Source organism: Lepidochelys olivacea, assembly GCF_965140295.1.
Source record: "Lepidochelys olivacea isolate rLepOli2 genome assembly, chromosome: 9".
Taxonomy (NCBI): domain Eukaryota; kingdom Metazoa; phylum Chordata; order Testudines; family Cheloniidae; genus Lepidochelys; species Lepidochelys olivacea.
In genome coordinates, this window is record NC_140419.1 from 97,173,079 (window position 1) to 97,196,683 (window position 23,605).

General features: G+C 43.0%; 1 protein-coding gene and 1 long non-coding RNA gene across 8 annotated transcripts in view; one reads left to right on the forward strand and one right to left on the reverse strand.

The window, feature by feature from the left end:
* FGF13 (fibroblast growth factor 13) overlaps nt 1–21,623 on the forward strand; it is a 348,716-nt gene extending 327,093 nt beyond the window's left edge. For all 7 annotated transcript variants that reach the window (XM_084639098.1, XM_084639095.1, XM_084639101.1 and 4 more), the window contains 2 exons: nt 18,972–19,170; nt 20,222–21,623. In XM_084639098.1, the coding sequence (XP_084495224.1) occupies nt 18,972–19,170; nt 20,222–20,358 (336 nt within the window). In that variant the 3' untranslated portion in view covers nt 20,359–21,623. The remainder of the gene's footprint in view (nt 1–18,971; nt 19,171–20,221) is intronic.
* On the reverse strand, nt 5,674–18,202 carry LOC311526248. Its single transcript, XR_014712971.1, has 2 exons — nt 17,975–18,202; nt 5,674–10,524 (listed from the first exon to the last, which is right to left on the reverse strand). It is a non-coding gene; the product is annotated as an uncharacterized lncRNA (long non-coding RNA).
* Nucleotides 21,624–23,605: the final 1,982 nt, after the last annotated feature.

Below are 23,605 nucleotides of genomic sequence, written 5' to 3' on the forward strand. Positions count from 1 at the left end.
AAACACATGAAAGTCAATGGGAGTGATGTGGACCACGTCCTGAACAAACTAGGGCCTTAATCCAGCCAAACACAGAAGCACATGCTTAACTTTAAAAATGGGAACAGTCCCATTGACTTCAACGAGACTTCCCACATTCTTAAAGCTAAGCATATGCTTCAGTGCTTGGCTGGATTAAGGCCTAAATGAGTATGTCAGCAGCAGGATGCTGTATTTTTAGTGTGTAATGCTCCGAGGCTAAACTGTCTTGAATATTTGTACTCAGGTTGATGTGTACTGATCGGCCGTATCCCAGATACATTTGCTAGCTGCTGAATAAGTGAGGCTTCTCTAGGAGAAAGAAAAGGAGGACTTGTGGCACCTCAGAGACTAACCAATTTATTTGAGCATAAGCTTTCGTGAGCTACAGCTCACTTCATCGGATGCATACCGATGAAGTGAGCTGTAGCTCACAAAAGCTTATGCTCAAATAAATTGGTTAGTCTCCGAGGTGCCACAAGTCCTCCTTTTCTTTTTGTGGATACAGACTAATACGGCTGCTCCTCTGAAACTTCTCTAGGAAAGTAACTGAAGAGCGTGCAGCACAGAGGTGGGGGTGTGGCAGGAAAACTGCGACCATTTTAGCACGCTGCTGGCCTGAACCAGAGAAGTGAGAGCAGAGAAAGCTTTGCTGAGGACCCTAACCTAAAAGGCTGATATCGAACGTTGCACTACTAGATAATCCATAGCGCCATAAATACTCATCCACGTTAATAAAATGTAGAGGCCAAGTAGCAAGGCCTTCCTCTCTTGTGGACAGCACGCTACGGTGACAGGGGAGAGGGGAACTAATTGATGTAATGTGGCATTATTTCTCCTCCGGCAGCCACTGGTATTATTTATCTTCCACTCACTGTCAGTGAGCAAAGTCAATGGCTAGTGGCCAGAAAAAGGTCTCCCTGAGCAGGCTGTCTATAACCCCATTCTCCCTCTCTTCCCCTACTGCCCGTCTTTCTTCCTAATAAATCATCGTGATTAACTATTTGTATTTTGGTCGCCCCAAGCTGTCCCAGCTGAGGTCAGGCCCCCATTGTGCTAGACGCACTACATCCCTAGAGTAAGACACGGTCCCTGCCCCCAAAGAGTTGACAATTTAAACAGATAAAGCACGCACACAGTGGGAGGAAGAAAGGATCATCGCCACCATTTTATAGAGGGGAAACTGAGGCATGGGACCGCTTTCTAAAGCAACTCTATTGAGATGATATAAGACATTTGCAGCAGAGGCAGGTTTTGAAGCAATGCTCAGGCTAGGGCCTTAAATGCAACCCCAGCTGTCCTTCTTATGGCTACGGGCAGCGTGGTGTAGTGGACGGCGAACTAGACTGGGGGGGGGTCTATTCCCAGCTCAGGCCTTGGCCAGTTGGATGACCTTGGGCAAGTCATGTCACTGCTCTGTGCCTCAGTTTCCCCATCTGTAAAATGGGGGCAATGCTACTGATCTCCTATAAGCAAGGTCTTATTATTACTCTCAAAGGGAAGCGTGTAGTGGTGGTTCTAACGGCTACTCCTGAATTCCGAAATCGGGCAACAATTCAAATGCTTTCCTGGAGCAGTTACTGGATTGAATTTTAGCCCCTTTCTTTGCAACGGTAAAAGTGTTGCGCCTCTGCTTATAATGATAAGAAAGCACCTAGAGCTCAGCGGCTATGCTAATTGTTTTTTTTTTAAACATGCTTTTAACTCAGCAGCCATAAAACACATCAAATGCTAGATTAGAGCACCGAAGCCCACAGTGCCATCATTGGTCCTGGTATTATGACAGTGTCGATGCTAAGCGAGGGAGGGGGGGGGTCTGTAAGGAGTAGCTTGGTCGAGGCAGCGTCAGTGCCCACCTGGGTGGGGGAAATGGGGTGGGGGGAGGGTGCTCATCCGTGTTAACAAAGCTAAAACTCAAAGTTTATTTGCTGAGTTATTCTCATTAGCCGAGGAACAGGCGCAGCAGCCATCACAGGCTTGCCTGAGTCGCTTTCAAATTTTCAGTCTAAAAGATTAATTGTCAGCCATGTGCTTAAGGACTTAGGGATTGTAATAGGACATGCCGGGCCGCTGCCTGGGTGGTTTTCACTGTGCTGCTGTTGTGACTGCAGAGAGAAAGTAGGGCATTTTGCTGGTGTTATAACAAAGCATCCTCCTCCCGCCCACCTACTGTTCTGCTGGGAGACTCTGGCACTGATGTCAGCGGGCGAGAGGACCGCGTCACAGGGAGAACTTCCCGGGGTGTAGTGATGCAGGGGTGGCAGAAGCTGCCTACCAGTGGGGGGGTGTGTGTGGCCCCCCCCACCCCTGCAGCACCCTGCCCCGAGGCCTCACCCCCGTGCCACCCCTTCTTGCCGAGCTCCTGCCTTTGAGGCCCCACCCTCCACACCGCCCCTTCCTACAAGGCCCTGCTTCTGCTTTGTCTCTTCCCCGCAAGGCCCTGTCCCCTCCCCCACATTGCTCGTCCTTACCACCAGTAAAAAGTGGGAGGGCTGTGGTCCCCTGCCCTCCCCCATTTCCAGCACCCCTGTTACAATGCCACCCCCCCACACACACAATTCCCCTCCTGCCCACTAGCGTAGGAGTTATGAATGGGGCACTGATTCCCAGATACCCCAGCATCCCCTTGGGCCCAGCCAGTGTAACTGAGAGCAGCCTTTTCTAAGGCTGTTGTAAGCTGTGCCATGGGCAAGGATGAACACAGGACCAGGAAAGTGTAAAAGCAACACGGCCCCCAGCCCTCCCATGGTGTTGTCAGTTGTGACAGAGAGGGGTGGAGCGACCTCGTTTTAGTGGAGACTAACCCCCAGCTGCAGCCCTGCGCAGCACAACCCGCAGCACGGCCGGCTTTCCCTAGCGCTAACAGCAACGTAAACACCTCCAACAGTCATTGTGAAAAAGGCTCTGGGGACAGGCGTGCTGCTTCGCCCCTTCCCCAGCTAGGGCTTCCCTTCCCTAGCTGTTCACGCTCTTCCACAGGCATCCCCCCTGAGTCGGGCGAGGGTTTGAGCAAACAGATTCTCTTTAAGCCAGAATCACCCTCTTGCTCTAATCACAGGTGCAGGCGGCATTGTCTTTAAAAGCTGCTCTTTCTGCGCGTCTTGTGACACGTGGGTAAGCAAAACTGACACCCACGGGTGAGCTCGGAGACGGTCAACAGCAGAGAGGGGGAGTAGCACTGCCTACACTAACGGGCCCAAGCCTCAGCCCAGTGGACTCCTCAGCTGAGTTAGGCTCGCAGGATCCCTACACGTGCACGGGGAGAGCTGGGAGCTGAAGAAACTAGCAAACTGGGGCGGGGGGGCAGGCGGGGAGTCACCTAACCTAGCCGGTAGGCGATGCTGATGAGAGAGTCAGGGCCTATGCTCCACCCCTCAAAGGGACGTAGGCTCGGGCCTAAGAGCTGTGAACCCTCCAATGGCTAAGCTGGGCCAGCCCTTTCTGGCACATAAAGAGAAAGACAAGCTGGTGCTACCACCTGACACCCATTATCCCACGGGTCAGCACATGCCCCGAGATTTAAAGCCTCACGCTGCCCCATTTGGAGTTGGGATGCTAGGATTCGATTTAAATATTATGTGGAGGTGTAACCCCTGCCTGCTTGGTTGGCGCCCTGTCCCCCTCCAGTGGCACCGCGCCCAGCTGGAGATAGCTGAGGCTGTAGCAGACTCACCGAAGAGGCATGTGGCTTTTAGCTCATGCACGAAGCTCCAGAGGTCCCAGGTTCAATCCCGCCTGCCAACAACTGGGGTCTGTTGATGTTTCACAGGGAGTGGAACCTGGCTGTCCCAGAAGAATGTGCTAACAGGCATTCTTCCTCTCGATCTGGCCACAGGAATATTTCACTTCAACAGGCAATATTGAGAGCGACCCACCCCAGAATACCATATAGTAGCCCACTGATTAGAGCACTCACCTGAAATGTGGCTCAAGTCCCTGTTCCAAATAGGGCAGAGTCGGGATTTGAACTTGGGTCTCGGGTGAGTGCTCTAACCCCTGGGCTGTTGGGCTTTCAGGGAAGCCGTAGCACCCTTTAGCACCCAGTTTTGTGCAGGGCATGCTCTTGGGAAGCCTTAGAGCATGGCTGGTGGCCGTAGCCTCACAGGCAACATAGGAAGGGAATGCCAAGTTTGAGGAATTGTGTATTTAGGTGCCTAACATAGCAGCCAGGTGCCTAAATCTCGGTGGGGCTGTAAACGCCCACAGCTGTGAACAGTAACCTTTCACAGCAGCCACACACACACACAAAGATGAAGTGGGTACAAACTAAGCACCAATTAGCAACCATGTTAAAAGAAACAACATATAAGAAAAACCAGTTCTGATCATTAGCTCTCAATCTGTGAGCGAGCAGGACACTGCAGCCTGTACTAACCATATGCTGCAGACGAGTTCTGTTGGGAACCCTATTAAGGAGGAACATAGTAACATCTCAGTGTCTCCAGGGCACGTATTCTTGTTGCAAGGTCATCGTGGGATAAATAAGGGCACAGCCTCCATAAGTCGTGCAGCCGAGTAAGACACTCATGCTGCCTCCCACCTGGCTCTGCCCAGAGAAGGCATGGTTGATTGTGGCACCAGGATTTTTAACCTGGCTCATTAATGTGCCCCCCTCACCAAGTGGCTATGCAAAGCAAGAGATCAAGGAGATTGCTGTTCAACAGCCAGCTTTTGTTAGGGAAGAACAATAAACCGTAGGTCCTATTCAAAGCACTGGGGGCTAAAAATTCATCAGGACGACCAGGACTGTGGATCGCAAACTGAGGGCTACAGTACGGATGGCCTATGTGCAGGAAGCAGGGAGAGACAAGCTAGTCAGTGGAGCAGCCAGCCACACTGGAAATCCCAGCAGTGAAGCTTGCCCCTTATGGCACTGTCTGGCACTCACTGCTGGCCATGGCCACCCCTGGTTGTGTCCAGAGTTGGCAGCAGGGGAAAGAGAATGCGCTCTGTGCCAGCATGACGCTCTCTCCCTGGGCTCCAGGGAGGTCGAGGAGGCAATGTTTCTGCCTGGGGGCGGGGCAGCCACAAGCCCAGCTCCTAGCCCTGTCCCCAGCCTAGGTGCAGCTCCTGGCCCCGGTCCCACGCCCAGCTGTGGCCCCAGCCTCAGCCCCTCTCCCAGCCCTGGCTCTGGGGGGAAGGGAGGGGCTAGGAAGGGGTAATGGGGTGGGGGGGTGACCCTCAAAAATTTGGCATAAGGCAAAGTACCTGCCAAAGCCCCGAGGCAATGGTGCAGCTCCGCACTGTACCCTACGTTGGGCCATGCCTTCTAGGCGTCAGCAGAGCCTGGCACACGGCGATTACACTCTACAGGAAGCTGGTGGTAGCTGCCAATGGGGAAGCAAAGGGGGTTGCAGCCTTTAGCCAAAAGGGCAGCTGTAGGTCTAAACTGAAAGCAAGACTTGGTGACTGCTTCTTAACGTGCTTCCCAGCCCACGTGTGAGTGTTGTAATAGAAATTGTCCTTTTCATTGGCCAACATGTTTTTCCCCCCATCCATTCAATTACAGATTGATTCACAATAGCTTTCTACAGCAAAAGCCGTAATGGCATCTCCCACAAGCCATTTCCCAAGGAAAAGGCCACAGCTGGCGTGGCAAAACAGAGCTCTCTAAAAAGAACCATCAGAAAAGGCTACTTAATTGGTCAAGAAAAGCAAGGCGCAATTCGGGATACCTTTATTATCAGTTCACATTTAGACTCTAGTGGCTCCTAAACACCAATTAGGATGGGGAATCATTCTGCTAGATGCTGTACAAGCGCACAGTAAATAGCTTCTGTCCCAAGGAGTTTACAGTCCAAAAGGCTCTAACTCCTTTTGGGGTTCATGCGATCTGAATTAGCAAAGTGGGGCGAAGTTCACATTCTCTATCCATGATCACCTTGACCATTAGAACAGCTAACACTTGTCTAATGGGCCTGTAGTGTTTGCACAGGAATCCTGCACCAAACTCTGCTCCCAGCTAAACACATACGCACGTCCCCTTGAAATGAATGGGGCTTGTATATGTGGTTAACTGGGAGCAGACTTCGTTAGATATGGGTGTTTCCAACTTGCATTTCATTTTAATTTAAATTTGTGGAACGTTTTAGAAGGACTGTGCAAAAAATGTGTGTTTTAGCGATTTGACAGCAAAAGGATTTCAATTTTACACTGCTTGGCATCTGATTGCAACTTGTGGCAGGATAATATTTAGGTTATAAAGCATTCGCTCAGTTTGCTGTGCCAGCTTGATAAAGACTCTTTCATTTGCCTTTGGAGTCTTTAATCTCTTTGGTTTGGCACATGGACTGATCAAAAGATCAGAAATACCATAAAACTGAAATATATTTATTAGTGAGACACGCACACCTTAAAAGATATCAACCTTTCTATAAATGATCAGTATGCGGCAAGAAAGCAAACAATGTAATATGGGCATAGGAAAGTGACAGAGAATGACTGTGAAGGTATTATAACCCCGTTATGAAGGGACGGTACACACTCTTCATGAACTCTGTGGCTGGTGCTCTAAAAGATACAGAAAAAATGGAAAGGGTTCAGTGACAGGCAATGAAAACACTCTGAGGTACATAGAGACTTCCATATGAGGACAGACCTAAAACAATTAGTATGCTTAGTTTTGAGGAGAGATGAGTAAGAAGAGCCAAGATAGAAGTGATAGAGAAAGAATGGCATAGAGAAGGTAAGCCAGGTGCTCCTATTTGCTCTCTCTGATAATACAGAAAGAAAGGGTACTGAGGCACCAGTTAAACTCTATTAGTATTACTCTGCACTATTCAGAAGGCAGACTGGATGCCCAGTTCAGGAGAGTGATTTGCTGTCTTCATTTAATGCTGCTTAGCCCTCTGTGGGGTGGTTTCTGCTAAATGATCTCCTAAGAAAAGAGGACAGCAGAGATAATTCCCAAAGGAAGAAAAGTTTTTAACCTATAACTGGAGTATGTTGCTTCAAGAAAGCCACATTCCCCCATCCCACCACTTTGGAGGTCTTTTCATGCTCTCGGGTTGGAAAGGAATTGATGAGTGCTATGGCGTATTCCATATCCTCTGCATGAAATGTTTGGATCTAGGAGAGGATAAGCAACTTCAGCAGTCATTGCAGTCTGGATGGCTTCCAGCCTGCTATATCAAGGGCATGTTTTTCTCAAGATGATCTGTAGATCTTCTGCTGTGTATTCATGAGGCCTCAGCTGGATGCCACGCTTTAGGAGAGAGGTGGACAAATTGAAGAGAGTCCAGAGAAGAGCAACAAAAAGGAAAAAACGTTTTAAAAACCTGACCTATTAGGGAAGGTTAAAAAAAAACACTGGGCATGTTTAGTTACGAAAAAAGAAGACACAGGAGGGACCTGGTAACAGTCTTCTAATATGTTCAGGGCTGTTATAAAGAGAGTGGTGATCAGTTGTTCTCCATGTCTGCTGAAGGTAGGACAAGAAGTGATGGGCTTAATCTGCAACAAGGAAGATTTAGGTTAGGAAAACCAACTATGAGGATAGTTAAATTCTGGAATAGGCTTCCAATAGTGGCTGTGGAATCTCCACCCTCGGAAGTTTTTAACAACAGGTTGGACAAATGCCTCTCGAAAACGACCTAGCTTTACTTGGTCCTGTTTCAATGCAGGGGGCTGGACTAGCTGACCTTTCGAGGTCCCTTCCAGCTCTATAGTTCTATGATCCCACATGTCCACCTGATTTCATAGTAATTTTAAACTTTCCATATGCAGGACACACTTTTCAGCAGTCCCAGCTTTTGATTACCAAGAGAGACAGATCTTGCTCATCCTACTCACATGAGTAGATTCACTGGCTTCAATTGGTGTAGTGTACCATGACAAAGAAGAATACTTTGATTATTGTCTTGTGGCTTAACATTTTGGAAAGATATCCAGAAAGTTAACCTATATGATAAAATCCCAGAAAACATAACTACTCCATGTGGAGATCTATCATCAGAGTCTTACAAGAATGTCCTTTAGAGCCTTTGAAAGCAGTAATGTTACAATTTTAAGTATGAAATCATGAAGGTTAGATATGGAAAAACCTATTGGTCAGCTAAGCCTTTCCCTGTCAATGTCAGGATTACACCATGCAGCAAATGCTTTTAGTTTTTTCTCTAGCTCAGCCCACATTTTCCTTTGGCCGATATCATTCTGTCACGCTTAGCTAAATGCTTTGCACCATCTGCAATTCTTCTTCTTTTTAGTGTTTATACCCTTCAAATGACTGCAGAACTACCAGCATTTATTGCTTAATGAAACTTTCCTGAGCTTTACAAAACACACAGTGCTTTAGAGTCTTCCTTTTATCTTAAAAGGATATTACATTTTCACTCCAATTTTAAAGTAAGACTGGAAATCTTTATGCCCTTAAGCCATTGAAATCAAACAGGAGAGACGTGTATGTTAAAAGGGCATTAAAATATTTATAGGGGCTAGACCATTCAAGAAATGTTGACTCTCCTCTACTCTCCCTCAGCCAGGAAATGGGGATGTTTACTTTTATCACACCAGTGCAGAAGCATACAAGCGGTAACACAAATCTTCTCCCTTTCTTACTCATGTTGAGTAAACTAGCAGTACGGCAACTCTGGCTTAGGAAAGGGACTCATGTTTGACATCTGCAAGGTGGTCTCTTGGGAATCCTGCAAAACATTTAAATCACATTATGGCTCCTCTCCAATGGGATTCATTTCTTCTGCAGTTACGAGAGGAGCATTTCCCTTCCTCATGTATTATATGCTAATTTGCTCACCTCCAATTAGGCATGGCTTTCATAAATCAACACATTTCAAGGTGAGGAATAAACTAAAAGACAATGGAACAACAACAACAGGGCATGTGAAGTATCTATCATGGATAAATTTCAAAGCTGCTTACAAACATAAATTAAGCTTCATGACATTCCTTTGAGAAAATTATTATTATTATACCCATTTCACAGATGCAGTAAGACAAGCAACGAGGTGAAGGGCAAGATTGTTAAAGGTAGTTAGGTGCCCAGCTCCCAGTGAAATCAATGGGAGTTGAGAGCCTAAATACCATTAAAAATCTGGCCCAAAGTTAGTTGCCCAAGTTTTCACAGTGAGTCAGAGGCAAGGCTGGAAAAAGATTTCAGGATTCTTAGAGCTGTGCAAAGCTCTGCATTTTGATTAATATACTTTGTTTCAGCTCACCCTCTGAATTTTTATTTTATTGGGGGGGGAGCGGGTTGATTGAATATTTTACTTTGTACAAAGGAACACTGTCAAGTAAATAATTACCAGGGCTTTCTTATAGATCCAAAGATACCTAACAAAACCACGAAATCTCACTGCTGGAGCACAGATATATAGTTTGTAGCTCTGACACAACACATTTTTCCCTTTCCCCAACCACACTTGAATGGATTTACGTACTCTGATTTATTGCTTTGTTTGCAGTTTTCTGCATATCCCACTAGTACTGGATGTTTATTATGCAAATAAAAAAGATCCTCATGCTATGAAAGAATGCCCTGTAAAGACATGCTGCCTAAATTACTTCTGTGCCCAATTGCTCCTTATTTATTAATTAAATATCGTAGGTCGTTTCTGATATCTCCAGTACACACGTCTTACAGAGCTCTAGGACGTTCCTTTTCTTCTGCTGACCAGCAGAGGTGAAATCTCGCTCATCTTTTCTTACAATCCATCCCCTGCATCATTTTGGTTACTTCCCACTGCACTTTTTCAGTCTTAGCAACTAAGCCTTTCCTATAAGAAGGACAGTAGAATTGCACACTGTATTTTAAGAATGGGATTTGCAGCAGTGCTCAGTATAGGCCTATCTCTGCTCCCATGAAATCAATGGGAGTTTTACCATTTCATTTAACGTTTTGCATGGCACTTAGTCAAGTTCACATTTGCAGTGTTATTCCTGATGTCTTGTGAAAACAACACAGCCAGCCACACTCTGCTGCTTTTCAGTGGATATCACTACAGGGTCAGTTAGGAAATCCCTCTATGGCCCCAAACCTGCAAAGACTGACACACATACTTAACTTTATGCACTGTGAGTAGCTGCACTGAAATCACTTGGGCAACTTACAGTAGGTAAAATTAAGCAGAGCGCACAAGTCTTTGGAGGATTGGGACCTAGCTATACCTGCAGTCTTGACTGAGACCAAATTCTTTTAAAGAAGGAGCTTCTATCCCTGTAGCTAACAGGTCCATGTTGGCTTCACAGACTATAGAAATTTCTTCACAGAGTTTTTTTCATGCTGATGATCCAGAAGCTGTTGTTATTTCTGATACCTTGCAAGTTGAAGTCTTCACATTTTGTGCTGTTGATATTTCACACGCTACTGGGTGATGATGCAGAGGATACACTCTGGAAGGCCACATGCCAAAGATGAAGAAAATCCATCTCTGTTAATAAAAGGCGGAACTGCTGGTGCAGAAAAATCGCCAAAGTAGCAGCAGTGTAGCTTGAAAGGAGTCCTTCGGAAATTCACGATGATAGAATGAAATCCTAGTTTGCATCAACGTGCTGAAAGAAATTAGGAAACAGAGAAATGAAAAGTTGGGATTTTGTTTAAAGTGGATAAAATAAAGGCTACATCCCATAAGGATACCACATCGTTGTTCTCATGGAATCTGTAATTATGCACCCCACATTTAAGAGCATGTCCTGATCCTTCATCTGAATTAGTATATCTGAATCATTTGTGTCCATGCCATTGCATCCTTTTGAATCCAAATTCTGACCATTCTGATGACCTGCTCCATGGAATATTATCATGCAATTACAGCCCAGGTTTGCTTAATAAATACCAACTTTGAGACAGTTAGATTTTGAATGATCCACATTTTTTACTCCTTAATTTGTTGGGTTAGTTCCTCTGCAGGTGGGACTAACACAAAACACATGGTGATGACAGCCATGGGATAAATTCCATATATCATACATCTTTGATAAACACATTTGTAGTCTGCCTGCTAACCCATCTCTGCTGCGATCTAATATAATATGACAAAGATTTGAATAGCTTTAAACAGCCACCTTAAAAAAGGGGCGATTCCCTTCTGCTCCCCATATGTGGGTGGAATTCCCTACCCCTTAAATTATCCTTGGTTGAGGATCAGGATGGTTAATATTTAAATCCTGGATCAATTATTGGGTTCAAGGTCTGATACCCCAGGTATCTGGGCTAGAAGCAAGAGCTTTTACACCATTAGAACAGGAAGATTTCCAGCTTTGCATTGGTATAGTAACTTCCACCTCAGGTAGGTATTCAAAACCTGGACCTTAGAATTTGGTATTGGGGAAAAATCATTTTTGATTTTTCCATAAGTAATTATTTATTACTTTTCTCTCCCTTGGTAATCTGTTCAGTTATCTGCTTGGAATAATGTGGCCATTCCAACTTCATACTACTGAAGTCTTTATACCAAATGATCATATTAGATTCCTTCTTTTTTATTGTCCATAGATATATATTTTGAATGCAGATGTAATTCTTTTTATGCAAGAACATTTCAGGAGTTCAGCTGATTAGATCAAAACCAAGCAGAAGTTCCTGACAATTTATCTTCTTGCTTACTAAAGCAAGTCTGAGTTGTGACCGGAATTAATCAGTTTCCTTAAAGCTATTTTGTCTTTTTATTTGGTACAAAATATTTTTGCATATATATTGCCCTATATGCTATTAACTTCTAGGCAAACCAGGTGACTATGTCACACAACTCTCTTTTTTGTTTTTATCCTAGGCATTTATAAATACACAATTCATGAATGCAAAATATTTTCACATTCTGCTGTGGGCTTCCTTCCAGAAAAGCTGAAAGAAAAAAAATGGATTATTATTATCATCATCCACACATATACTAAGTTAAATCTCAAGATCTAATCCTGCAACACTTCTTTGCATGGATAAATCGTCAGTAGGATCACTCATATGAGTAAGGGCTGGACTGGGGCCTCAGTTTGTTACTGTCGGAAAGAGACAAATTCTATCATATCTGCAACTTTTAGATTTCCCTTGTGCATGCTTCATTCCACAATTTCTAGAGACTTTTTTGAGATGCTACTCCTTGGATAACAGCAAGAAACTTTCTGTCACCCTCACTGGTAACTAAATGTGTGGTTAACAAAGGGAATATTTGTCTCATCAGTACACACTGACGTCTGGAAGTTTGTGAACTTTTGTAGGTTATCAGTGATGTTTCTGCATCAGATTTTTGACTTGAGCTTTTGTCTCATTGTTGGGAGAAGGAAACAGAGCCCTGAAAATTACAATTTCAGTCCTATTATAAAGAACACAATGAATGTATACTCTTCAGGGTTCTAACTTCAGGCAGAAACTCATTTGTGAAAAGCCCATTTGAATACGAGAACCGGTAGTGGGTTACCACTTAGCACTTCCTTCTGTCCACCGTTCTTTGCAGTATAATTCCACCATCTCCCTGCTTTGTATCAGCCACCCACACTACTGTGGAAGAAGCAGCTTCACCAAATATGCAATGCAATGTACAACCAGCCACTTTGGGATGTTAAAAGGTGAAGCAAGCCACAGTTTGTCCTCTCCCAACAAGACAAAATACTTTGTCCACCTGGCACTATTTAAATTGGATGTCACCTGCAGTCATTAGGTATTTCTCATGCAGCTAGAGGACTGCAGCCCTGAAGTCTTTATGGGAAGGGGACTTTTTAAACCATGTTCACATTGACCAAGAATGCTAGACTCCAGACACTAAACTCCCACAGGAACTATAGGACCATCACAAACCTCACCAGCTTCACTCCAAGTATAAGGTGCACTTCTTTGATCTGCCTTCAATGTTAACACACAGCAGTGTGTATGTTTTTTTTTAAAATGCAAAAAATCCACACCTTCAACCAAACCAAAACACTGTAGGAACCACACACAACTCTCCTCCTGGGGAGGGGATGAGAGAGAAAACAAACCACACATGACCCAAATGTTAATCGTGGCTGGGAGGTGCTCGGACACTACAGTGAGGAAAGCAGTTTAAGAACCTATACAGGAAAGAATTCCTTCACTACCATTACTTACAGAGAGACAATCCACCTCTTCTGGATGCTGGGTGTAAAATTCCCAGTGACTGTCCATGGGAAATCTATTCCTGTATGTGTTTTGAATTAATGTACAGAACATGCAGTCTCATGTTGTATTCCTTTCAGAGACATTCATTTTTTCTGTTATATCAGCAGCAGCTGAAACTGATTAGCAAAAACAGCGAAGAAAGAGAAGTGTTTTTGTGATCATTTATCCCACGTATTTGCTGTCTTGCACATTGTGTATGGTTGTGCCAAGACATCATAGGCTCCTAATCCTAATGGATGCCAATGACAAACCTATTGATTTCAGTAGGAAAGGGCCCAATCTGAATCAAGGAATTCCATATGAATTCTTCATATCACTTTAACTTGCATTTCTTCACTGCAGTACACAAAAAAAATTAACCAACAAAAACAGTGTGTGCTAGCTGCCCCGAAACATATCTATCAAAATACATTTGTCAAGGGGCCCCTCCATTATTGCAAGACTGGTTTTAGACTCATTGACTTTAAGGTCAGAAGGGACCATCGTGATCATCTAGTCTGACTCCGGCACATTGCAGGCCACAGAATGTTACCCACCCACTCCTGAAATAGACCCCTAACTTCTGGCTGAGTTACTGCAGTCCTCAAATCATGATTGAAAGACTTCATGTTACAGAGAATTCACCATTTACACTAGTTTAAACCTGCAAGTGATCCATGTCCCATGCAACAGAGGAAGGCAAAAACCCCACAGGGTCTCTGCCAATCTGACCTGGGGGGAGATTCCTTCCCGACCCAAATATGGTGATCAGTTCAACCCTGAGCATGTGGGCAAGACCCACCAGCCAGACACCTGGGAAAGATTTGCTGAAAGTTAAATGATTGGCTAGATTGGGGTGCAAGACCGTAAATTACTGGGGGGGGGTCATCAGTGATGGTATTTTCTTTAATTGCTCTGTTGCTAAATATTTCTAGCCTTGTGTTGTAACAATAAAACACCTGCTTGTGAGAAACACAGCTATTTAGCATTCCTACTGCAAAGATTCCCCTTTTGTTTTTTAAGCGGGCAGGAAGATTTTATGTATTATTAATTAATAAACTGAATTGATGGAAATAAATACTTGTAAAAAATAAACGGTGTTAAATGCACCACTTTGTGTTCCTGAAATAACACACCATTTCTGCTGCCACAAACCGCATATAAGGCATCAGATAGATGTTTAAAAAGACAAAAGACGTTCAGAATGCGTGTCTCGTCTTTCAGAAGCTAGGGCCACATGCGAAGAAAGAATAGCAGTTAGTCAAGCCAGAGAAGCATGACTGAATGCCAAAATAGTCAATTAAATTAGGTGCCTTCCCCCCCCCAAAAAAAAAAGCTGGAAAAAACAATGAAAAGAAAACTGATGTGGTAGCCCAGCATGTGAGGGAGAAGATTAGACATGGTGGAGCTCTGGAGGGACTGTCTTTTAATTGTGTGTGATGCCGTTCACCTTCAAAAACATCACACCCATGTTAATGGCCACTGAGTTTCTGGATGAGCCAGGTAAAGGGATTGCCTCCTGTGAGTGGGGGAGGAATTACCATGGCATTGTACCATCAGACCAGCGTGCGGCGTCGAAGGGATGTCTGGCATTAACAGGGCTCTCTGCTGCATCATAGTGCCAAGCACAGCTTGTTACCGGAGCAACAAAGCCAAGAAAAATCAAGGGTGAAATAGGCTTTTTGGAATGTTTTCCTTTCTATTTCCACGCTTTATCCTCTGTCACACCAGACAAAGTGCTGGGAGTATATCTGTCCTTACTGCAGTCTTTTGACGAATCCTGTGGTGAGAATGTCACACACTTAATCTGGGGAGGAGGGAGAGATACCTGCTTCCTTGTTACGGCCAAGTGTAGCCACTCCATGTGAAAGCAGTGCACTCTGAAGTCAATTGGCTTCTTGAGAGGGGGAGAGAGCATGCAAATGTTGTGGTTTCAGTTCCTAATCTGAACCTCCATCACTGAATACAGCAAGCCTTTTGTAAACAGCTGCAAATTACTGTATATAAGCCATAATCATTCAGTGGCACACTGTCGTTTTCTGTTTTACTGCTCTTAATTGGATGATATACTCACAATATTCCTTATTAACACAGTGAGCGAGGGACAGAGTAATGAGGTAGAAGTGTTTTATTTAGAAATCATATAAAATACGGTGACTGTCCCCCTTTGATACTGATTGAAGCTGACTGTCAATTAACTAATTAACATGAAGGAACAGGGATAACATTGCTTGCTATGCACTTTTTGTTAAAAAGACTGCCAATCAGTTGGGTTTGAATTCTGTTTCTTCGCCTGCACAAAGACACGGGGGTGAAAAGATGTAATACAAATCTGTAAAGGAATGTTAAAATAGGAATGTTAAAATGTTAAAAATTCTTTCTCCGAAAGGAATATTCAGGAAACTGGGTCCAGCTCTGACTCATTTAATTTAAGCCTCTCACTTCCTATGATTTTTTGCAATCAAAATTACTCTCAAGATACTTTTACAATTTATTTCTTGCTTGTGTTTACTATAGTACTGACATAATTAAAGTCAAATCCTTATGCACATGAATAACTCTGTTGAAGCCAATGAGATAACATATATAAGGAAGGCAAGCAAGATTAACCTCGGAAATTTTAGGAAAAATACAGTGGCATTTTGCAATAGCCATCACTACTACATTTAAAATTGCATTAGTGTTTCTATTATAAACCCCTTGCTTTAAGGGATTTATAACTCCAGAGGAAACACCTCATGGGTTGAGACTTGGCATATAGGTTTGTTGCTTGAGAGCTGTTTTAAAAAAACATTCATCATTTGCAGTTTACTCAAAATTCCTACTGATTTCATTAGAACCTTACAAATGTTTTTGTCTTTTAAACAGAAATGTCCTAGCTCATCAATTTATAATTTTGATTATCCTGTGAGTTCTAAAATATGTCCAACGATGCTAGGGACTAACGGGCCACTAGGTTGCATTGAGGAGTGATTTAAAAAACAAAATCAAACAACCCCTTTATTTCATAGGGTGAAATCCTGGCCCTATTGAAGTCAATGCGAGTTTTCCCATTGACTTCAATGGGTCAAGGATTTCATCCATAGTTTCTACTTCCATATGCTTCAGGGAAGTTATTTTCCCCTGTATAGTTCTTTGTTTAAGAATACTGTTAAAAAACAAAGGAAATTAATGCAGAAAAATGTGACAACTAAAAAAAAGGATCTAAATTTTAAAGGACGATAGATATTTTGCTATAACCTAGGTGAAAAGAATTTGCATTTGTGAAGCATGTATTTATGCGTGAAGAGATGGAAAAAACAAACACTGTTGCTTTTCCACCAACATGCAAATGACTTATAACAACAAATCCTAGATGTTGGCGGCTGGTAAATCAGTGACTTGTTTCTCTGGAAAAGACTGAAGGAGCCAATGGTAGGCTTGCAGTGGAATCAGCTCATAAACCTGGCAAAGGCTGTGGGAAATGGTTTACTTTTTTGTTTTTAAACTTGCTGTGTTGACTTTGGGATGCATATTGTGAATATGCTGCTGTTAATGTGGAACTTCGGTATTATTTACAACTACAGCAGGACTCTTAGTTTTGAGCCTAGTCACGTCTTACAATAGCTACAATGATGCATGTGGGCGGTCAACACTGAAAGAAAGTGTGCCCCTTCTCATTGATTCAGCCTTGGACATGCTAATTAATACTGTATGTAAAACTAACGATCATATCACTTGTTTTGGGAAAAAATATTGAATTGTGCCTTTTTGTTTGCATAAGGTCTAATCCTGCACCCCTCAACTTAAAAGTGTTCTCAGTGATGCAATTCAAGGCTTTACTTTGCAAGTTTTTCTTTCCCACCTGCATCTTTGTTCTCATTATTCTCAGAGACTGGAGTGAGTGTGGGTGTGTGGGGGTGTGTGTGGGGGTGTATTTTTTACACACACCCCCAAACACACACCCAGTCACAGAGAGCCAGACTGGGTAGATATAGATTTAAGCTAAAGTTCACAAGCTTGGCTGATCCCCCCACTACTTCATGCTGGGGCTGCTCAGCACCTCCGAGAATGAGGCCACTTATTTATGTGACCACAATGTGGAGTTAGGAGTCTAGGGTTGTGTGTCTCACTGTGAAAAGTCTCAGCCTTAAATTGAAAACACGAAGCCTGTAAATGTTTTCTTTTATACTTGTTTTGGAAGTTACTTTCTTCATGTTAGCTCGGTGCCCGTCGTTGCCCGTGCGCCGAAGCGGCGTGGAGGGCGGTCCCAGCGACCGGGGCAGACTGCACGGGCGGGCAGCTCTTGCTGCTGTCATCATCTATCACCGTATACTAGAGCTGGTCAAAAAATGTCACGTTTCACAAAAATGTTGAAATTTTTTGGCTGTCTCAAAATTTCTAATTTTTCAACAAAAAATTAAAATAAAAAAAACCCTTTTTAGGTAGTTGCTATAAGTTATTTTCTTTCCTCCCCCACTTCCTCTCCCCCCTCCTTTTACTCTCCCCCCCTTCCATTTTGCCTTGGGAAAGGGGAGAGAAAGGAAGGGGAGGGGTACACACAATAATTGTGTGTGGGGGGGGGTTGGGTCAAAAATATAAAATCAAAGAATTTAGAAAAGAAAATGTCTATGAAAATGTTTGTTTGAAAGATGACCAATTTTGATTAAAAAATAAAAAATAAAAGTTTTTTGCACAAAAAAATGCTGGCCTGCTCTACGCTGCTGACACACAGTGACTCCTGCTGGGAAAGTTGTACAGGGATGGCCTCAGGCCCAGCCGCCCCTCACTCTCTTGCCCTCCCTAGCCTTTTGTATGACATGGGCAGAGGGCAGGCTGATGGGCAGCGCTGCTGTTGCTGGGGAGCAGACTGCAAATTGATACCTGGCTAGAGGTTTATTATTATTTGCTGACCTTCCATCATCTCCTGAGGCAGTTAGCGGGTGTCCAGTGCACTGAAGAGGCAGGGCTCTGTGCTGGCAGGCAGCCCCGCTGCTCAGGGCATCAGCATGCATGAGGAGAGCTCCGCCCCAGAAGCAAGGAGAGGGCCTAGGACACAACAACCATGCAGACAGATGCAAACAGTGTATTTATCTTCGAAAGCTCAGCTGCCAGTTTCCAGTGCAATTCCTTGTTATTACTCTTTGGCCTCCAGTGCCAACAAGAGGTTAACTGACTCAGCCAGAATTACAGGACGAGAGTCAGTCACTCAGCCAGGATTACAAACTAGGCAACTCCGGTCTTGCTCATTACTTTAACCATTAGCCCACATCATTCCTTTCAAAGCGGTGAAGTTCAAATTGAAGATTAACGCTTCATCTTTAACCCTGGCCATTGTAACTAGGTGCTGCATGGTTCTCAGATCAGAGCCTGAGCTCACATACTAATTTTCCAATAGCTATCGCAAGCTTCAAGGACAGTCAGCATGTAATATGCTGGTGCTCATCAACGGGTATAAATAATTTAGACAATGAGGTAGTTGCTATAAGCTAATTTAATAATATCAAGTGGTTGGTAAGAGAGCAATTTACTCACTGTGCCCTTGCTTGGAATTTTTACTGGACATTTCTCCTTTTAACACGCAGTAGTTCACCACTGGTTTATACTGCCATTGTGCGTGCTCACTATCAAGTTCAGAGAGACCCTCACTGATCAATAATTCTTCACTTTGAGTGTACTCATTGGGCAGCAAGATTTTATTATGCTTCTTTGAGTTGCTCCCTGCACCCTTTCATGGATTTCAAATTGTATTACTCTGGTGCTCATATTTTTAGGGGGCTAGTGTTCCATAATTGGATGGGGAAGGGATGTCTTTTAACCATCTGAAAGGCAATGAATATCAAATCATCTTGTATTAACTGATGTGCAATTCAGCACTGCAGGTATTGATTGATCTGTTCCTTTCTTCCAGGAACATTTCACACCTGAATGCAAGTTCAAAGAATCAGTATTTGAAAACTACTATGTGACATATTCTTCAATGATCTACAGACAGCAACAGTCTGGCAGGGGTTGGTATCTGGGTCTTAACAAAGAAGGCGAAATTATGAAAGGAAACCATGTGAAGAAAAATAAACCTGCAGCACACTTTCTTCCAAAACCCTTAAAAGGTAATTTCTTCCGTTTTCCCAACTGCTATGACATGATGTTACATTATATCAGAAATATTTAATTGCAAAAAATACATTTTAAGTGTTGAACCATTTACATCATGGACATGTAACTTCCTGCAGCATACCATTAATGTAACTGGAGCTGCTTTTTCAGATTTGACTACATCCCGTGATATATAATTTGCTTCGTGTATTCAAATACATGTTAACGCAGTTCCCAGTATGTCCATTACAGTCCATAAAGATTTCACCTAGATAGTACAACTGGCAACCAGCAGAAAGATGTATCATGTCATGCTTTCTTTTATGCTTCAGGCATGTTTATTAACTTGGTATAATATTCAGATGGTAACATTTTATCTCTACTACACAATTATTAAACATATGGTACCAGCACCCAAACATTAAAAACAATGCATGTGAGACACAGATGATGCCTTGTCTTAGACCCCAGGTTTATTTGAGTAACCTCTTAAGGCAAATGCCATTTTGAAATCATAGAGATTATCTCCAAGATGCACAACCCTGGATGGATAGACAGGCCATTTCAGCCTACGTCTAGTCTAGCTTTACAGTTTACATATTTAGGGCCAGACTCTCAGCAGAATCCAGTGCACTTACAAAACCACTGCATTTGTGTATTCAATAGAAAACTTAAAGGTTCATTTTTGTGGTCATTTACCTGGACCATGTGCACAAATGTTGGGTCAGATCCATTGAAGTCAATGGAGCTAGGCTGATTTATGCCCCGTGAAAATCTAGCTGACAGAATTTTGCAGAGAGAAAGTGGGCATGTGCGTATTTTATTTTAATATTTTACCCCTTAATATGAACCTTTCAAATTCTCTTTTCATGAGTGTTTGCATGTAGAAAAAGAAATCTCCTAATGATCTTATCCATGTAGTGAATACATTTCTTTCACTACTCCTATGTTACTTATTGAATGAAAAGTTCTAATTAGCCCTTGAAATTGCATAGCCAAGAACAGAGGCAAAAGAAGTCGCATATAAGATGTGCTGATATGCTGCTATTTCTTTCTGATTTTCAGTGGCCATGTACAAAGAACCTTCTCTTCACGATCTCACAGAATTTTCAAGATCTGGAAGTGGGACCCCGACAAAAAGCAGAAGCGTTTCAGGAGTGTTAAATGGGGGGAAATCCATGAGTCAAAATGAATCAACGTAGCCAGGTTAAGGCAAGCCAAGTGCTCTGTAAATGGAACCTTACCTCTGGATGCCGTTGAATTCTTACTAGCAGTCTTTCATCCAAACCGTTCAATTGTTCAGGACAAGCCGCCGAACTTGCATAGGTCACTCGTTTATCAGCCATTAGATCTTCTGGTTGTCAAAGGATATATCCCAAATATGTAGAATATGCGTGTGCATATCACAAGGCACCTGGATAGCCAGCAAAACATAACTGTGGAATAAATCTCAGAGAAGAAATGTCCAGCTCTTTTTCCTCTCTCTCTTTCTCTCTCTAGTTTTCCACAAAGCATAGGAGAGAAAAAAACAAAAACATTTCTCAGCATTCACTGCTGATAAGAATTTGCTTTCCAACCAAGAAATAAAAAGACCACTTTTGCTCTTCAAAGGAAATTTTAATGCTTATATGTTTTATGGGGGCAAACAACAAAAATGTAAACTGTTCTTTTCTTGGCTTACTGTTTTATATCTAAGGCTTGATAACAAAGGTATCCTTTAATTTGGATTTGTGCAACTTTTTGATTTCTCAACTCCAATGGGCCTTTAAAGCTGTGTCTTTAAAAAAAAACAACAGTAAATTCAGGGCTGGAACTGAGAGTCGGTGTCTCAGGCTCAAGCAAACAGTGTTCTTGTGATTTTAAACACACTGAAATATAAATTTTTATAGATTTGTAGCATTCTGGTAAAGTTCTTGTGCTGACCCCAGTCTGTAGGAATTGAGTTGTTTTGTTAACCCGAGTCAGTGGAAAATAACGTAAAGGGATAAAGTTATCCTCCAGTGTAGATTTATCTTAATTCCATTTTGTGTACCATGTTAAACTATTGTTGTGGCGTCTTTTCTAAAGACAGAAATTGTGGAATTAAGGTGACTTAATTTTTATAAGAAATGTCTTATTTGTAAAAGTCCTTCTTTCCCTGTAATGGGCACGTGATTCTTGTGTAGGAGGAAGTGTTAGGACAGGTTACCCCTAAACAACATATACTCAGACATGCTATTGGAAAAATTGTTTAAAAATTTAGTTAGGTTTCCATTTAGGTCATCATATCTGTTGCATGGGAGAAAGTTGGAATATTGGCATAGAGTTGCATGAGGTGTAAGATTTTGTGCATTAACCATCATTGGATTCTGTGCTCCAAACCTGACATAGTTCTGTACAAGCAGTTGTCTGCCTTGTACAAAAGAGTTGTTTATTATTTGTTGTATACACAATCATGCACTGAATAAACTATTTATATTAAGATGTACTTTTTTTAAAAAAAGCTTGCCGTTTTATTAGACAATGTACATTGCTGACTTTTACTTGGAGACACAGAACTGACAGTCAGATTCATGCAAATTATGATGTTACTAATATTATATATAACATTTTTTGTTTTGTAAACAGCTTTATGTGAAGCTGTTTACACCCCTGGAATACCATTCACAGTACAAATGAAAACCTGTCCTTCCATAGTGGAGCCCTTATTATAGGGTGACCAGATAGCAAACGTGAAAAATCGGGACAGAGAGTGGGGGGTAATAGGAGCCTATATAAGAAAAAGCCCCAAATATCGGGACTGTCCCTATAAAATCGGGACATCTGGTCACCGTACCTTCTTATATACCCAGCTGAGACTGCATGCTAATTACTTAACAAGTCTGATTTTCTCTAGAAGAACTTTTGAAGCCCTATGAAAATTTGGGTCATGGGGAAAATATAACTGGCCGAGACTTTAGATCTCAAAGCTACTCAAGTTGTCCCTTTATGGGGTGGTATTTTCATCATGTCCCTTTGATTTCTGTATCAAATTTATTCAGTTTACAAGCAAAAGGTATGTGGGGTTAAGTTCCAGTCCCACACATTCACCTTTGGCTTGCCTGCAGTCTGTCCCTCTCAACATAACCAGGGTTTGGCAGGCCAAATGTGTTGTCCCCAGCACCTGTGCAAACCTGATGGGCACTGTGGATACTAGACTTTTTTTCCCTAAAATGTCCCATCATTTTTACTACTGGTGTCACCAACAGTGGATACATTAATGTAGACCAGCCATCAGCATTTGAGTTACCGTGAGCATTTAAGCTACTGTGAGCATTTAAGCAACAACGGAAAGAGAAAGTTAAGATTTTGATTAGATTTGGGTGAAAAGGCAAAATCTGGAGGTAGAGAGAAAGAGAACAGAGAAGAAAGGGAGACTCTTATAGTTATCCATAAACTTTAGCTAGAAATTAGAGTAGCATACTAAGTTATCTGGTCTATCCTCTCCAGTAAAGATTTGTTCCCTACTAAGTAGTTTGGCTTATCCCAGCCAAGCCTCCAAACTGTTTGAGATGTGCTCTTCACTCATTCAGATATGTCTAGACGGAGTCCCTATGAGAACCATCCACTTTTGGATACATAAGGATCTCACTTACAGTAGGAGCTTCTGCAGAATGCTCTTCTATCAGTCATTATATCCTGTAGCACCAGCTGTGTGGTAAACACCAAGGACCAGATTTTCAAAGGTATTTGGGTGCTTAATGGGAGTCAGACACTCAACCTGCTTATGCACTTTAGCAATAGACTCCTAGTGGGATTTTCAAGAGGGCCTTCCCTTCAACCCCTCCCCGATTCTTGTCACGCAGACTGAAAGCAGAAGTCCGAAGTTCAGACTATGCAATGTTTATTGGGGTTAGTTCCAAGCAAGCATATCCACAGTGCTACTTGCTGGCAGAGTCTGTTTCCCAGTGTTCCATTCCCAGCTCTGACACTGCAGAGCCTGTTCTCCATTCCCACCTCCTCCTTTTTAGAAGGCCCCAAAATACCTGCAGTGCATGCCTCTGTCCCATCCCGTCCCACTCCTTACAACTTATGGTCATGTTTTAGGGTTTTGGAGGGTCTTCATCCCACCCCTTTTGTACCCCATGGGAGGGGTAAGGAGTGCGGTTGTGCTGTGGCCAAGGAAAGTCTTTTCTTTGGCATTTAGTGTTTCTTATGCCCGCCCATCTCCACTTGCCCCTCCTAACTGCTTGCTTGACCTTGGCTTGAGAGAGGAGCAAGGCAGCCTTCTAGTGTGTGCTCATATATTACCTTTCCACCAAACCCTGTTCCAAAGAGTTTACAAGCTAAGGCCCCAATCTAACAAGCCCCAGGACAGCACACCCATAGGGTGTGCTGGGTACATCCTTGAGCTCAAGCTGTGTTGCCCCAAAGATATGTTCCTTGACAGAGCCACACACAGCTGGCTCTTAAAAGCACAACCTAGCACTA